The sequence below is a fragment of the Phacochoerus africanus genome, chromosome 4 (genome assembly GCF_016906955.1).
Source record: "Phacochoerus africanus isolate WHEZ1 chromosome 4, ROS_Pafr_v1, whole genome shotgun sequence".
In the NCBI taxonomy this organism is placed as follows: Eukaryota; Metazoa; Chordata; class Mammalia; order Artiodactyla; family Suidae; genus Phacochoerus; species Phacochoerus africanus.
Window position 1 is genome coordinate 103335599 of NC_062547.1, and position 18409 is coordinate 103354007.

Here is an 18409-nt window from a genome sequence, read left to right on the forward strand (position 1 = left end):
ACAGATGCGGCTTAGATTCCATGTTGCTGAGGCTGTGGCATAGGCCGGCAGCTACAGCTCTGACTCTGATTCGACCCCTAGCCTGGGCACCTCTATATGCCACAGGTGCAGCCCTAAAAAGACAAATATACATATATATTATAGGTTAAACTCCATTTAAACTTATTACATGGAGTTCCCATCATGGCTCAGTGGTAACAAACCAAACTAGTATCAATAAGGACACGGGTTTGATCCCTGGCCTCACTCAGTGGGTTAACAATCCATTGTTGCCGTGAACTGAGGTGAAGGTTGTAGATACAGCTTGGATCCCACATTGCTGTGGCTGTGGCAGAGGCCAGCATCTATAGGTCTGATTTGATCCCTAGCCTGGGAACGTCCATATGCTGTGGATGTGGCCCTAAAAAGACAGAAAAAATTTAAAAATTAAAAAAATAAACTTAGTACAAAATAGTAGCTATATTTCCATGTTCAGTATAATATATCCTTGTTGCTTGTTTATTTTATGCATAGTAGTTTGTATCTCTCACTCCCCTATATGTCTTAACCCTTCCCCCAACCTCTCCACACTGATAACCATTAGTTTGTTTAAAACATGTTACAGGGAGCTTCTGACCAAATGCACAGATTAAACATGTGTCTTGATTTCCTTCTCTCCCATGAAACCCCACTGAAAAGAGTGTAAATGAATTTAAAACAAATAGGAAAGTTTTAAGCCCACAAGCATAAAGAGAACAAGAGACCTTTACAGACATGAGAGATCAATACATTCTTGGAAAATGGACAGTGAGAGCAGAGTAGTGGAAACTGACTCAAGAATGGAGAAAGCAGCAATCTGACCTCCTATAGAAAAGCTGCTCACAAAATTGAGCCAGGCTGAAGGCCAGGTTGATATTCTAAATTTGGAGGTGGAGCATAGGCTGAATTGAGGAAGACCAGTGAACATCTGTAGATTGCAGTGAGCACCTCCTTGCTTCCCACACAACAGATAACTATCCCTTTCCAGCCTCAGATGAGATGGGAAACTCACAAAGAAAAGGACTGGGTGAGAAGATAAGAAAATTAGAGGAACAACTCAGGATGTATAATAGAGGAGAGCATATAATCAAATGGCCTTAAAAAAAAAAAAAACCCAGAAGAACTGACTGATAGTAGTTCACACACACACACACACACACACACACACACACACACACACAAGAACCAGATAGATAGGTCCATGGAAATTATATCTTATGCTGATAGGTAGAAAAAGTGGAGGAGAGAACTATACAAACTGCACAAAAAAACTCTGCAAAGATGTTTTTGAGGAAGAAGCATTTTAGAGGAAATTTTCTGATTATTAACTTTAAGCGTCAGTCCTAGTACCAATTTATGATTTCTAGATGCAAAAAAAAAAACTAATATATTTCCTTTACGAAGCAGTATATTAGTTAGGATAGGATAGGCTATAATTCAGTAACCAACAAATCTGAAACTTCAGTGGCTAACCAAATAGAACATTTCTTTTTTACGCAAAGTTTGCTGCAGGTCCAGCAGCTTCCTGAGGCAGCTTGCTTTCAAGTGATCTGTGCTATTTTTGTCTTAAAACATCATCATGTCAACATAGGCCTATGCAGAGGAACGAAGAATGTGTGAAAATTTATAACCACTCTTTTTTATTGAAGTATAGTTGATTTACAATGTTGTGTTAATTTCTGGTATAAAGCAAAGGGATTCAGTTGTATATATGTGTGTATATGCACACACACACACTTTATCATATTTTTTCCATTGTGACTTATTACAGGATATTGAATATAGTTCCCTATGCTATACAGTAGGACCTTGTTTATCTATTTTATACATAGTAGTTTGTATCTGCTAATCTCAAACTCCTAATTTATCCCTTACCTACCCCCTTTCCATTTGGTAAACATAAGTCTGTTCTCTATGTGAGTGAGTCTGATTCTGTTTCATAAATAAGTTCATTTGTGTCATATTTTAGATTCCACATATAAGTGATATCATATGATATTTGTCTTTGTCTGACTTACTTCTCTTAGTATGATAACCTCTAGGTCAATCCATGTTACTGAAAGTGGCATTACTTCATTCCTTTTTATGGCAGAGTAGTATTCCATTATAGATGTATACATCTTCTTTATCCATTCAACTGTCAATGGATGTTTAGGTTGTTTCCACGTCTTGGCTGTTGTGCACAGTGCTGCAATGAACATAGGGGTACATGTATCTTTTTGAATTACGGTTTTCCTTGCATATATGGCTAGGAGTGGGATGGATGAATCATATGGCAACTCTATTTTTAGCTTTTTAACTATGTTTTAGTATTTTAAGTTTTATACTGTTTTCCATAGTGGCTGTACCAATTTACATTCTCCGTATAGGAGGTATAACTTCTCTTCAATGCTTCAACCTGGAGTAGTCCACATCACTACACTTCCAGTCACGTGTCCAGATCTGTTCACAAGGCCAATATAATTACAAGGGAGTCTGGAAATGAGGAGGTGCACTTGGGTATTCAGTGAGCATTAAATGTCTCAACCACAGGCTGTAAGTATGAATACAATGCCTGGCTCTCCTACATACTGTGTAATTTATGTAACCTCTTTGTAACTCAGTTTCTTCAACTATAAGACAGAGAGAGAGTTACAACCTCTAATTTATGATGTTCTAAGGATTATATGGGAATATTCAAAGAAAGCATCTAGAACAGTGTCTGTCACAAAGTTTCCAGTGACAATTAGCTATTGTATCCCCATCGTTATTACCTAACTTGTCATCTCCACCAGGGTTCAGTCAATCTTCACAACTGCTGGTAACTTGAAGTTTAGGTGTAAGGCTAGAGAAGCACATCACATATGAACAGCATTTCTCACTTCGAATACCCACAATAAATCTGTGAAGCATGCATTAGGAACATAATTCCCATTTAGTTGATTAAGAAAGAGTTCAGAAGGCTCAGCTGGGTCAAAACCCCAATGCTAGTTTTGAGAATAAGACTAGAATCCAATTCTCATGAGTCCTTGGACAGACTTATCACTGGTCCCAGACTGACTTATCAAGGCAGAAACCAAGGTGGCAAATGTTGCTTGATCTGAGCTGTGGAAAAGATCCCCTGACTTCAAATATTTAAGGGAAGAAAGTGATAAACAACGGATCCTGGGAAAGTCTGCATTTCTAATCCTATGCACCAGTTGCCTTTCGTGGGGGAAGAACTTTAACTCTGTCTATTGAAATGACATAGTGTGAGACAGCCCTGCTGTCAGGAACACACAGTAACAGACATACGATAACACACTGTTCTGGTCAGAAACCAGGATTACAGTGGGAGTCTGTGGCTCACGGATGTGGGAAAGGAATTTTTTTTAAAAAAACAAATCAAGGAGTTCCAGCTGTGGCACAGTGGGTTAAGCATCCAGTGTTGCTGCAGCTGTGGTGTTAAGTCATAGCTGCAGCTCAGATTCCATCCCTGGGTTGGGAACCTCCACATGTCCTGGGTGTGCCCCCCCCCCAAAAAAGAAACAAGCAGCAAGATACTGAACCTTCTATCAACTTAAATCCTTTTAGTAATTGAGGTTAAATGATATGAAATAGTGGAGTTCCTGTCGTGGCGCAGTGAAAATGTATCTCACTACGAACCATGAGGTTGCGGGTTCGATCCCTGGCCTCTCTCTGTGGGTTAAGGATCTGGCGTTACTGTGGGCTGTGGTGTAGGTCACAGACGTAGTTCGGATCCCATGTTGCTGCGATCTAGTGTAGGCCGATGGCTGTAGCTCCAATTAGACCCCTAGCCTGGGAACATCCATATGCCACAGGTATACCCCTGGAAAAAGACAAAAAAAGACAAAAAAAAATGATATGAAATTGTCATCTCTGTAGGTCAAACACTTTGAATATAGGTGATTTTACATGATTCAACCTCATAATTGTAGAGGTTTCTTCTTCTATGATTGTCTCTATTACTATAGCATAATTGTACCTGTGCAGAGCTACAAATATCTCCTGTAATAAGGTGCTAGTCACCTACCATGTGCTGACATTCCTCTGGGCCCTGGGGAGCTCTCAGTGAGCACACTGATGAAGTCACTGCTCTATTGCCAAACTGGCTTAACAGGCCATTTTTACTGAGTGTGAGTCCCAGGGGTAGGGCCTCAGAGCCATTTTTACTTGTGATGATTCCCAGCTCTGTGTGACCACGAACAAGTCTCTCTCTCTGTAGGTAGGTAGGTAGGTAGGTAGGTAGATAGATAGATAGATGAATATGCTTTCCCAGGTTGATAGTACAGAAGCATTGAATAAATACCCCATCAATTGTAACCATTATATTTATGAGCATCTGTTGAAAGGATCCTTTCCTCAATGATTTTGCTATTTAACAAAAAACGACATACAAAAATACTAATTAAGTGCTGAAACTTCAACCCAGAGAGAGAAAGGAACAGGATAGAAAGGGCAGGCATGTAAAGGTGACACTGTGGAGCACAGGGGTGTTGCTGAATGGCCCTGTTTTGAGTGGGTTAGACAGTAAAGACCAACAGGAAGTGAGTGTCAGACAGGTTGTGAAAGCGAGTGTTCAAAGAGCGGAAGAAGAAACAACTTTAGTAAGAAGCTCCAGAGCCTTGTGTTAAATCCAACCTAAGAGGTGGATTAGTCCTCATGGAGAGAAGTGACATTATAGCCTTTTTTCCTAGGAATGTTGTAGAAATACAACCCAAGTTGACAAGATAGTTACTCTTTTGAGACTAAACGCCCAAATCAGAATTCAAATTCACAAGGGACATTTCCTGGTACAGGAGAAAACCGGAGAAGGTCTGAGTCATTTTGAGCTGGTATGCAGCATTCCCCATTCTGAGGGTATTAGTTTGTTAAGTCTGTGATAACAACAGCCACCGCTGGCTTAGACCGACAGAAATGTATTCTGCTGTAGTTCTGGAGGCTGAAGTTCAAAAGCAGCAGGTCAGTGGGGCCACACTCCTTCTGAAGGTGCCAGGGTGGGTCTTTCTCAGACCTTTCTCAAGCTTCAGGTAGATCCTCGGCTTATGGCAGCATATCTCCAGTCCACACATGACATTCTCCCCACGTGTGTATCTGTGTTCCAATTTCTGCTCTATGTGGCACTCTTCCTACTGGATTAGGGCCTACCCTAATGACCTGGTTTTAACTTGATTGTGTCTATAAAATTCTATTTCCATATAAGGTCACATTCTATGGTATGGGGTTAGGACTCCATCCTAGTTTTGGGGATGGGACACAATTAAACCCATAACACATAAAAGTAATATTGGCTTGAATAGTACAAAGTGATATCTCTTGGAAAAGAATCAAAAATTCATGTAAGTTCATATAAATTCTTATATTTAAAGTATAATTATAGTTAAATTCATATAATCTTACTAAAGCAAAAGAGTTTCACAAGCAATGAAACTTCTTTACAAGAAGGCTATTTCCATCACAGAACAGTGATCTGAATAAGAAGTGATTCTCTAAGTATGATTTTCTGCCACTGATGCCTTTAGAGCATGCATTAGATCTAATTAACAAATACAGTATAATGAAACCAAAAGGGTACTTTTGACCCTGGAAGTATGGAGAACTGGGCTGCTAACAGAATAATTTTTCCCTTCATGGTTCTCTGTATGTCACTAGGCAGCAGCAAAGCACCCAGCCACACCTCCATCTAACCCCATCACAGACATGGCAATGGTACCAGCAGAAAAGCCAAGCCACTCACAGGAACAAAAACAATCCAGTCTCAAAATTATTCCAGAAGGAGCTGGCAAGAAAGGGGATGTACATTCATTACAATTTTTCAATTGCTACTTCATGACAGATAAGCTGGGCCTCAGTTAAGCTTCACCTTCATTTCTTATCTTTCTGGTAAGTGATTTCTAGAACAACTTGTGTCAGTGAAGCAAAGCAGGAAATTATGGGAATTTTGAATGATAAAGTTTAACCTGTACATTGTGCATGGACTTGATATATGATATTTATTGGTTATCTACAGTTATAATTGACAAAAATACTGTATATTTTTTAATAAGTTGAACAATTAGCATTTGGTACTCACCAAACTCCAGGCTTTATTTGGATTTCACCAGTTAATCTCATTAATGTCCTTTTTCTGTTTGAGGTTCCAATCCAGAACTACATTCACGTCTTCTTAGACTCACCGATGGTGTGTGACAGTTCTTCAAGATTTCCTTGACAGGCTTGCATGATCTTGACGGTGTTGAGGAGTGCTGGTCAGATTATTTTTGTTCCTGTGGGGGACTTGGCTTTTCTGCTGATGCAGTTATATTCCACAAATATTTATTGAGGACATATTATGTGCCAGGCAGAGTCTCAAATTTTGTAGGATTGAAATGATCTTTTTTATCATGGAATCTAGTGGAGGATATGGATGAAGAGTTATGACAGGGATCAAAGAACAGTAAACATTAGTATCAACAATGGCTTTACTTCCATTGGACCCTTTAGGAGGAACAGCATCATTGCAGAAGGAAATAGGAAGGGGAAATAGGACAAGACAACATCTTCTGGTTGATTGTTGAAGAGTTTATAGAAGAAGCTTCTGACATGGGGGGAGATCCTGGGAGTAAGATAAAGAGAGAAAGGATTTTTTTAAGAGGTTTTGCTGAGTGTTCAGATTGTGTGTCCACTTAGGCACTTTCAGTTGCAGTAAAGGGACAGCAGTAAAGGTTAAAATGCATTTAATTACTTTTGGAACACTAGACTACTGTTTCTTTAAATATAAGCCACATGTAGGATAGAGCCACAAAGATCATGGGGATTCTGGGCTTTATATGGGGTTAGATGGTCACAATATAATGCACTGTTGGACAGAGCTTTGGGAGTGGGGAGGGAGGAGTAATTTATGAGAAGGAAAATGAGCAAAGGCAGGAACTGGGAGAAGCTGGGCATGTTCCAGGATCTGAAAGCAGGAAGGCATGGCTGGAACACAGCAGCATGAAGGTAGAAGGCTGCAGATGGGTCTGCCAAGGACAGATCCTGCTGGTCCTGGGAGGCTTTTTTTTTTTTTTTTTTTCCCCCAGAGCCGCACCTGCTACCCATGGATGTTCCCAGGCTAGGAGTCAAATCGGAGCTATAGCTGCCGGCCATAGCCACAGCCACAGCAACACATGATCCGAGCCGTACCCGTGACCTACAATACAACTCACAGCAATGCCAGATTCTTAACCCACTGAGCAAGGCCAGTGCTTGAGCCCACTGCTTATGGCTACTAGTCAGGCTCATAACCTGCTAACTCCCCTTGGAGGCCATATTAAGGGACCAGAATTACATCCTGTTGGCACTGAGGAGCCATCAAGGACTGCAAACAATGAAGAGGGATGATTTATGCAGCCCTAGTTAGTTGTCAGCCCCCAGAGCATAGCTACTAACTATGCAAACTCTATTCTTCCCATACGGGCAAGATGGAAAGCTGCAAATTTAAGGTAAATCAGCACAGAGAACAGAAGATGCTGAAGGCTCTTAGAGCTTCCTGGAAAGCAGGGGCTGCTTTATACCTACCTCCTTGCCTGCTGCTGGGCCTATAGAACAATATTGCTTTTTTTGCTTTTTTTCCTGGCCACATCTGCAGCAAATGGAAATTCCCAGGCCAGGAATTTGAGCAGAATTTGTGACCTACACCACAGCTGCAACAATGCTGGATCCTTAACTCACTGTGCCAGGCCAGGCCAGGGATCGAACTGACAATGCCCCAGAGACAAGCTGGGTCATTAACCCACTGCACAACAGCGGGAACTCCTGTTTGTTCATTTTAATACCATGAGACAAAACTAGAAAATAAAAAATCTATTTTCTCTTTATTTCCACCCTTTCCTAGCAATAACAGTGGTTAAACTATTGTTTCTATAATCTTGATAGTAATATTCACAGCATGGCTGCTCTGTGAAACAAGATGCTCTTCATTTTTGTGTTTTAGAAGGCAAAAGCTGTTGTAAAAGGAAAAATTTAATTCAGTGGGTAATTTTTTCAAGCCTAATCTTCTGTTATATAGCAGTGTGACGGCCTGTCTTTGCAATATTTATTCCCTCCTCTATTCTGTTTGCAACATTTTGTGGTGTTACATAACCTTGAGGGGGGTAGCAGATGAGATAATCTACCTGAATCCCCTTCAGAAATAAAAGAGCGCTACCTCAGCTCGTGGGAGTCCCGCAAGCATATAGCACTCATGAGCCCCCCTTGAGGAGTTGCCACAGCTTAAGGGAGGCACCACCCTTCTTTAAAACCATGTTCCCTTCCCCCTCAACCATATCAAAGGACTAGCTGATGCAGGCTTAGAAAGGTTTAGCCCGCCCTTGCCAACCCCAGATATCTCTAAATTGCATTGCATCTTTATCTTTCCCTACAAGATTATGTGAGTTTTCTCCTGGGTCTGCATCCCAGCTCAGCTTCTCCCTTTGCCCATCTTTCCTTCCTTCCAATAGGTATGGATCCCAAGAGCACTCTTCAGTGCAGCCCTGGAAAGCAAATATGACTGAGCCCTCCACGTTCCACAGAGACAAGAAGCAGGAAATTGTGTCATGCTGAAGAACAAGGCCAGATGGTGTTTTGTAGGTGCTTACCTAGCTGGAGGGATGTAAAGGATGAAGTAAAACCTGAGGGCCCACCTACAGGTATGTGTATTACTCTGGTTCTTGTTTGCTAGCAGTGAAAACGAAACTACTTCATCTGCTGTTGATTCTCCTTCTCGTCTTCTCCCCTGGCCCCTCCAACCTTCCAATTCCATTCTTTCTCTCTTCCCCCATCCTATCCGCATCCAAGCCCATTATGAATTGAGAAGCAGGATATCTTAGTCCATTCTGGCAGCTATAACCAAATACCATGGGCTGAAGAGCTTAGAAACAACAGAGACATTTTGCTCACAGTTCTGGAGCCTGGAAATCTGAAATCAGGGTGCCAGCATGGTTGCAGGAGGGCCTCTTCCAAGTGGCAGATGTCTTAGATACTCATAAGTTAGAAGGGGCAAGGGGACATTCTCAGGGATCTCATATAAGGGCATTAATCTCATTCACTAGGACTCTGACTTCATGACCTCATCACCTCCAAAGGTCCCACCTACAAATATCACCAACTCAGGTATTAGCCTTCCAAAGAGAGATTTGGAAGAAAACGAACATTCAAACCAAACCTCATGGCAAAGCTCTTGTGGTCTATGTATCATCTCCTACTTGCTGGCACACCTTCATCTCCTTTATGTCCACAATTTCACCGATGAAGCCATTCTTCTGGTTAATTCAAGTCAGAGGCATGAAGCTCCTACTCAGATACACATCTGTTAAAATGGAAAGGGGACTCCAAGAGCCTCTGCATATTTGCTAATTAGTCTTTGCTTGCTTACAAGGATTTTTTTTTTTTTTTCTGGTGTATTCAGGAATTTCTCACCACTATGGTGTGGAAAAAACTTGGCTGAGAATTTTGAGATGACAGATAAGACAAGTAAGCTTCAGCGGGATCAGAGGGCACTTGGGTGTCAGCCAGAAGGTCCAGTTTTCGGAAGGTAACTTCCCTTCCAGGGGTATGTGGTGTAGAAACAAGTAGCATCCAAAGTCAAGGATGCTGCCCAAACAGTGGGTACCTCAGGAAAATGCTCTGCCTCCTTCTTTACTCACTGGCTAGGTTATCGAAAACCTCTCAAATGTCATAGCAAACAAATGCTCCATGTGTTGTCTGCTCCAAGCTCTGAGTGACATTTTATACTGTGGGCCAGCCGTTCCCTTCAGAAGGCACTCCTCCTTCCATCTTAGCACCCACTTCTCTACTATCTTCCTTCTGCCCTGTTGCAGCACCTGCTCAGGCTGCACTGGCGTCTTTTCTGGATGCCGTCCTGCCTTTCTTTTTCTCATTTACACATTTCCCCATGAGAAGTGGTGAGTTCCTGCACAGCTACAGTGGGGATGGGGAAGAAGAGATGTAACTTCAAGATTGTTCGGCGGAGGTTTCAACTCATTCAAGTCAAACATGGGGGGAGGAAGCAGCCCTTGAGCTCCTCTCTCTCCCTGGTCTGCCCACCCCTCAGTCAGAAAGAGGAGACCCTCTGGGCATCTAACAGCACTCGGGATACTTCTGCTGTCCACTGCCCTTATCACATGGCATTGTGCATGTCTTTCCTACTGAACTGTGAGATCTTTGAGTATAGGAGGTCCCTGCTACCTCCAGAGAGACTCACACATAGCAGGCATCCTGTTACTAAGTAAATAAAGGAATAAAATATAGGCATACCTCCAAGTTTTAGTGCAGTGTTATTGCACCTCACTTTATTGTGCTTTGTGAATATTTTACAAATTGAAAGTTTGTAGCAACCTTGTATCAAGTATGTCTTTTGGTGCCATTTTTCCAATAGCATTTGCTTACTTCATAGCTCTGTGTCACATTTTCATAATTCTTGCAAATTTTCAAAGTTTTTCATTATTATTCTGTATGTCATGATGATCTATATTCAGTGATCTATGATGCTACCATTGCATTCTTTTTTTTTTTTTTTAATCAGCCATGCCTGTGGCATGCTGAAGTTCCCGGACTGGGAATTGAACCTGTGCCACAACAGTGACAATGCTGGCTCCTTAACCCTCGGCGCCATCAGGGAATTCCCTTGTTTGGTATTTTTAAATAAGGTATGTACATTATTTTTTTAGACATAATGCTATTGCACACTTAGTAGACCACAATATAGTATAAAGATGACTTTTACATGCATTGGGAAACCAAAAAAAATTGTGTTACTCTATTGTGAGATTCACTTCATTGCAGTGATTTGGAACTGAACTGTCAATATCTCAGAGGTATGTCTGTACTTAGAATATGTGCAAATAAAAATGTAGCAAAAGTTTCCATATATATTTTTACACTTGATCTTAGCCAAAAGGCCGAGAAGCGATCCCATATATATTTTTAAAACAAGTTAATCCAAGATGTTCATATGCTGGTCATGCTATCAAAGTTCCAAATTCCTCGCTGACTACAAAAGAAAGTGAAAATATCACCCTCTTCTTCAACTTCTTTGAAATTCCTCTTTACCCACAGTCATCAGTGTGCTGTTTAGTCTGCAGTTGTTCTGCGTATATGAGTTCTGACTCTTGAGCAAAGACTGAAGGCTAAGGCCATTCTAATATAGATTTTGGTATCAACTATATCACAAGCATAGTCTCACTACTTAATAAATAAGTTGAAATGTGGGTTGATTACTCCTGAACTTGGACTAGCCAGGTGGGTGGGCTCCTTTTTATTTCCTGAAATGCCTCCACCCTTTCTTCTTCTGTCCACATCTCATTAGCCAACCAGCTCGCTCAAGCCTTCTTTCCTTTCCTTTAATCTCCCAAACCCACAGAACCCCAAATTCCCGAAGCACATTTGTACTTATTCACACAGTATGTCTTTCAGTGCCACCCAAGTGAGGATGTGTTAACGAATACCGCATAACTTCAGCTAAACTCTAAGTTCCTGGAGGGCAGGGAATGTGTATTTTAACCTTTATATCACTCCCTCTACAGTTTCTTTCACTGTGCTTTACATGGAAGCCTTTCAAAATATAAAACTAATTGGTTTAAGTACAACTTAAAATACCTCATTAGAAAATACCTCAAACTTTAACTTCCAGAATTAGAGTAATGTACTCAGGGACCCTGAATCTAGGCCCTCTAGGATCCTGAGAATAATGGTTTCAGTTCACGGGCCTGGAGGTGGGGCTATTACCTCCCCCCTTTAGTTTTGTGTTTGCTTAAATGACAGTAGGTGTTTGGTCACTATCACAAAAGCATTTTTCAGGCTTATGACACACTTTTCCTGATTATGAATGTAATTGATGCCACCAATCAATTTTTATTGCATGGACCATCATAGGCCCCACATCCAAGCTGATTCATTTTTAGGTATAAATTCCTGCCTTACCACCTTTTTTGGGGAAATACCAGATACATAGATAGTAAGTGGGGAACCCTTTTAAAGGAACTGTATATTAAATCACTCCTCCATGTACTCCCCATTAAGAATGAGCCTAGGAGTTCAGTCTTGGCTCAGCGGTAACTAAACTGGCTAGTATTCATGAGAACTCGGATTCGATCCCTGGCCTTGCTCAGTGGGTGAAGGATCTGGCATTGCTGTGAGCTGTGGTGTAGGTTGCAGATGTGGCCAGATGCTCTGTTGCTATGGCTGTGGCAGTGGCTGTCAACTGTAGCTCCAATTCTGCCCCTAGTCTGGGAACTTCCATATGCTGCAGGTATGGCCCTAAAAAAATAAAAGACAAAGAAGAAAAAAAAAAAAAAAAAAAGACAGAATGAGCCTAGCCTGTCCTTTGAATAAAAGGAAGTCAAAATCCCTAAAAATGAGAAAGAAGAAGGAAACAAGAATTCCCTTCTGCCAAGTTCCACATAGCATGACAAACCTTTCCTTAAAATCTGCCCACTCTCTATCCAACTGTCTAAAACAGCTAGGCAGAAAGCTGTGACCCTGAGGCCCAAACTGGCAATGCCATTAGAGGTTTTCTTCTGTCACATCTGGTCACAAACCAGCAGCAACCTCAGGCAGAAAGTCTCAGCAGATTGAGCGTTTTTTGGTCAGGCTTACTGCATTTCACTTCAGGCTTCTTGCATTTCACCGCCCCAAACCAGGAAGTGCTGTTTAAGATGAGCCTAAGACAAAAGTAATCTAGCATCAGAAACAAAATTTGCCAGCCTCCAGAAAAAGGCAGTATAGGGGGTTAAGTTTGGGAGTGTTCTTTAGTTTGGTTTAGAACCTACAGCTTCCTCCCTGTAAAACATCATTAAACTTTCAAAACTGCACACACACACACACACACACACACACACACCCCTGCTAAGTTAAATCACACACACACACACGCACCAGTTTGTTTTTGTAATATGCTTTTTGATCCAGAAGGTCCAGGCTTGGGCCATACTTCAGTTGGTAAATTCTTCTCCTATAGCAGAAAAGGTGTCTAATTCTTGAGATTCTTAGGCAGGAGGTTGGAGGCATAGACAGGCCACGCCCGGTCCCGCTCTCACATTGCACAATCTTAAGCCAAGTCTGGGCAAGTCGAAGGAGGAACCCCGAGACCTCCAGCCCCTCCTCTCTTGGGGAACTCAGCCGACCTGGGGTGTTGGGGGGAGGGGGCAACACTGGGTAGAGGTACAGGCCGAGAGTGTTAAGCTGCGGGCGGGAGCTCTGGGCCGCTGCAGCCCAGGCTCAGCCAGTGGCTGGCAGGAAGGGGAGGGCCCAGCCGGGAGAGGGGGAGCCCCCACGCGGGGTTCGGGGCTGGGTCGGAAAAGCTGCCTCACGGGCGCGCCCGCTGGGCCCTCCGCTCCCTCCCTCCCTCCTAGCGTTCCCGCCCCGGGCCTCCCTCTCCCTTCCAGTCTCCGCTGTGCCCTCCCGGAGGCAGCGCTCTCCAAGGCCTTACCATGTCCCAGCCGGGGCAGAAGCCCGCAGCCTCCCCACGTCCCCGGCGAGCTGCTGCGGCCCGCCACACCCAGGAGGTGAGTGGCACTCCTGCCAGAGCCAGAGGGCTGGGCGCTGGGAGGACCTCGGCCCCAGGCCCCCGGAGCCATGCGCTACTTCCTTTGGGGTAGCCTGCCAGGGCCAGATGCCCCATGGGCCCCCTCCTGGGCCAGAGAAGGATGCGAGACTCTGTACCAGCCTCTGGGCAGGTGGTTGGAGGTGGCCAGGGTTGCCGGGCCTCGGCCAAGAGCATAGGGAGTGGCATAAACCAGATTGAAGGTGGCCCACTTGGGGAAAAGTTGGTTGCTGAGACTGGGGTAAAAAGCAAATGAGGATAAAAGGGGAATAAAGTTCATTTGGACCCCCAGAGAGTGGGGGTCTTTTTCGTAAAGTGATAAAAGTCAGGACTGCAGGGCGTGGCTGCCTGGAGAAATAACACTTCTTCCCTAACCGGCCTTGAGCCAAATCGGGGCGGGGCGGGGCCGGCTCAACCCAGTGGGGGTGGGGCCCTATGTCGGCCCCGCCCAGATGCCTTCCTCCCTGGCAGCAGAGGGGCTTACAGAACTCAGGACCAACCAGGTCCAGGGCTGGTGGAGTGTGAGCCAAACCCCTTCTGCGCTGCATCCCGTGTTCTCGCGTTCTCGCCGGGTTCTACTCTGCGCGACTCAGAGCAAATTGGTTGTCGCCATGGCATTCGCAAGCTGGTGGTACAAGACGGTAAATAGGAGTGATCGTGCCTGGGCAGGACCGGGAAGGGAATGTGCTTTCTGGGCGTGCAGGCCAGTTTATTGTCCAGGGTTTGGTGAGGAAGGGGTGGGGACCAGTTGTGACCTCCTCTCAGACCTTCAGGTTAGGCTCCTGGAGAGGGTGAGACCCACCCTGCTGTGGTATGTGCAAGCTAGCTCAGACGTGCAAGTCGTTGGTGTGAGCAAAAGCACCAGGCTGCGCTCACGCTCCCAAGTTGAATGGAACAGGAATTGTTGCTGGAGGAATTCAGCCCTTGGACACGGATTCCTGAATGAACTCCTACTGGACTCAAGAGAGCTCAGATTTAGTGTTTGTTTTTAAGGCATAAGTAAAGCTCAAAACTTTTAGAGGCTTGTTGGACGTGCACTCTCCACTGCAAAGGAGGAGAGGCAGCTGGGGATGAGGGCAAGTAGAAAATCCAAAACTCCAAGGAGCAGAAGAAACTGACATCAAGACCGAGGTTTAGAATGAGAGAGCAGCCTCTGCTCTGTATTTTATTACTTTGGATGAGGGACCTAGATGTTTCATTTGCTTAATGCATTGAATGCCTTTCCAGACAATTAGGTGTGATAGCCAGTCAAGCTGGTGCTTGTAAGGCTTTGAATCAGGAAGTGTGACTTAATGTTACAATGCCCCCCCCCCCAAAAAATACACAAAAGTTTTGTAAACAGAATAAAAATAGTTATATCCCATTGATATATGGTGAAAAATTTAAAATATGAGTCCATCTCTCAGCATGTGCTATTGGGAAACGCAAGGATGTTGTTATCAGATACTCTTTAGAGAGAAATCTTGTGTTGGAATCTGTAAACTGTCCCTTTTCAGCCAACAGGTGTTCACTGAGTATCTAATATATGCCAGACCCAGTACTAGTCTTGAAGTACACAGTGGAAAACCAGACAGAATTCTTGTTCTCACAGGGCAATGGGTCAACCTTTTTGAAACTGTTTCCACATCTATAAAATTGGGGTGGTAATAAGTACCACATAAGAGTTGGTGAAGAGTAGATTCATGAATCAAATTACCATGCTTATATGCCTTTAATGATTGGGAATTCCTGTTTCCCCTAAGATGTTTCTTCATGAATGCTTCCCATTACACTTTCTGGGTTTTTAAAATGTATCATCTTATTGATGTTCTAAAAGCAAATGTTTGCTTTGCGTCATTATTGTCCTAAGGTTCTTATCAAAAATGCACAACTTGAATTACCTGCAAATATGGATGGCAGTGGTTCAGGGCTGACATCAGTCTTCTTTCAAATTCATGATTCTTTAAAGGAAATTATGCTGGAATATCTGGATGAAGATTGTTTAAATCTATGCTTTTAACCTTGTTATGTTTAGGCATAGTTTGACATTTTTGCTAAAAACCTCTCTTGTAATATAATTCTGGAACTATTAGAATTTTTTTTTTTTTTTTTGCTAGTAGGAACCTCCTGAATCAGCAAACTGCCTATGATCAAGCTTTGACTTTGCCCAAACTAGTGCTGTCCAGTAGAAATATAGTGTGAGCCATATATGTAATTTTAAATTTTCTAGTAGTCACATAAACAAAAGCAAAAAGAAACAGGTGAAGTAAATGCTAATAACATTTTATTTAACCCTCTATTTCCCAACCATTGTTATTTCAACATTTAATCAATGTGCAAATCATTGAGATATTATACATCTTCTTTGTCATATTAATTCTTAAAAACCCAGCATGTATTTTATACTTAGAGCTCATCTCAATTCATACTTGATGTATTTCAAGTGAGCAGTAGGCATGAGTGGCTAATAGCTGGGGTATTGAACAGCATAGCTTTAGACGTGGGTTTCTAACCGGTTTTGCTAGGTGGCTATGAAGGCATGATCAGAGACCATTTTTAGAATTAAATGAAAGTTGTGAACCATTTTTCCACAACAAAGTACACACATACACACATAAAAGCCCATCCATAAATCCGCTGAAGATCTGTGGAGACAATTTATAACACACACACATACATGATATTTATGTTTTTATATACTATTATATATAAGATTTATGCAATTTATTTACACAAAAATTTTATACAAAAATACAATATATAATAGATGTATGTATTTATGTATATATATGTATAATATATATAATAGTTTTGGTAAATCCTATAATTAAAATATCTTTACTGAAAACCTTTAAATACTGACAAAGATTGTGATTGACATAGCTTTCAAAATTTAGGTAGAATAAGGAGTTCCCATTGTGGCTGAGTGGTACCGAATCTGACTAGTATCCATGAGAACACAGGTTCGATCCCTGGCCCCGCTCAGTGGGTTAAGGATCTGGCATTGCTGTGAGCTGCAGTGTAGGTTGCAAATGTGGCTCAGATCCCACGTTGCTGTGACTGTGGCTACAGCTTTGATTTGACCCTTAGTCTGGGAACTTCCATGTGCTGTGGGCGTGTGGCCCTGAAAATTAAAAAAAAAAATTAGGCAGAATATGATAAAATAAAAGATGTATCTATGATGTGTTTTGTTTAAGGGACTGCCACCTGTAAAGCCAGTCAGTAAAACATTACAATGTCTATTTCCCCCCACTGCATACCATCAATATATTGATCTTATCTTTTGATGAAGTAAGTTGCTTTGGTAAAAATTTTAAAACAAAACTTTACAAAGCTAGATTTGAAGAGCATATAATGAGCTTCACAGTGATGAAGTATGAAGAAGAGTAAATCTGGTTGGCTGACATACCAGTAATCACACTGCTGAGTCATAAGCTGACTTTATTAGGCCATGTTAATTAAAGGTGTTTCTTAGTCCAGCGGCAGCGTGATCAAGAAACCCAGTCATTTGGGAGGCTCCATCATTGTGGCCAGCCCAGAAAGAGTGTCACAAGCCTTCCCTGACAGGACAGACCACTTGGCTGCAGTGACTTTTAGGAGTAAGGAATTGTAGATTCCGTGAGAGGGGCATAGGCTTTAAGGTGGAAGGAGAATGGAGGTCAGACATAACTTTCCTCTTTTGTTTGGCAGTTTCTGAATTGGCTTGCTTCCCATTGCAGAGAAGACTTTTAAATTAAGAATAACATCTGATGATATTATTCTTTAATAAGTTTTGACGCTTCCCAGAAAGTTAATTATATTCTACAAGTACTTTTTAAACAATGATGTAGTTTGCTGGGGGTAGAAACAGTGGGTGGCCATTTGAGATTCCAAGGTGAGCAGGTGGGTAATTACTTCTGAGTAGGCTGTCTCAGTGGAGTACAAGACCTCTGTAAGCAACCTATCTTTATTCTACTTTTTTCCCTTGAGGGCTTTTATTTTTATTGTGGTAAAGTACATATAATATATAATTTACCGTCTTAACCATTTGTAACTGTAAAATTCAGTGATATTAAATATATTCACACTCCTTTGCAACCATCACTATCCTCTATCTCCAGAAATGTTTCTTTGTTGCAACACTGAAATTGTATACACATCAAACAATAAGTTCTCATTCAATTTACATACATATGTGTAAATACATAGGACTGTATTTAAGTTCCTGTTTTCCTTATCATTTTTTAATTCTGTTGTAGGAACACTTAACATGAGATCTACTCTTAACAGATTTTTAAGTATACACTGCATATAGGTTCAGTATTGTACAGCAGATCTGTAAGGCTTATTCATCTTCCTTGACTGAAACTTAAGGCCCACTGATTGGTAACTAGCCATTGTCCTCTCCTCTCATTCCCTGGCAACCACCATTCTACTTCCTGTCTCCATGATAATGACTGTTCTAGGAACCTCATATAAGTGGAATTATACAGTATTTGTCTTTTTGTGACTGGCGTATTTCACTTAGCACAGACCCTTAAGATTGATCCACATTAAAGCCTATGTCACAATTTTCTTCCTTTTAAAGCTGAAAAAAATATGCATATAGTCTATCCATTCGTCTGTTAGTGTACACTTGGGTTGCTTCCACGTTTAGCTATTTTTTAAGGAACCACCTTACTATTTTCCACAGTGGTTGTACCATTTTACCTTCCTCCCCCTTGTGCATGAGGATTCTAATTTCTTCATATACTTGCCAACGCTTGTCCCACTGCCTGCTGACTTCCAACATCTCTGATGAGAAATCTGCTTATAATCTTACTGAATATGCTTTATATGTGACAAATCATTTTTTATTGCTGCTGTCAAGATCCTCTGTCTTTGTCTTTCAACAGTTTGATATATCTCCCTGTGAAC

The 18409-nt window shown here is 42.0% G+C and overlaps 1 protein-coding gene across 11 annotated transcripts in view; it reads left to right on the top strand.

Annotated features, from left to right (window-relative positions):
- Positions 1-13262: 13262 nt before the first annotated feature.
- Positions 13263-18409, top strand: part of CAST (calpastatin) — a 124129-nt gene continuing 118982 nt past the window's right edge. For 5 of the 11 annotated variants that reach the window (XM_047778330.1, XM_047778333.1, XM_047778340.1 and 2 more), the window contains exon 1: positions 13999-14175. In XM_047778330.1, the coding sequence (XP_047634286.1) occupies positions 14146-14175 (30 nt within the window). In that variant the 5' untranslated portion in view covers positions 13999-14145. Of the gene's footprint in view, positions 13497-13997; positions 14176-18409 lie in introns of those variants that run through there. The other 6 variants (XM_047778341.1, XM_047778344.1, XM_047778331.1 and 3 more) reach the window with 4 other exon arrangements.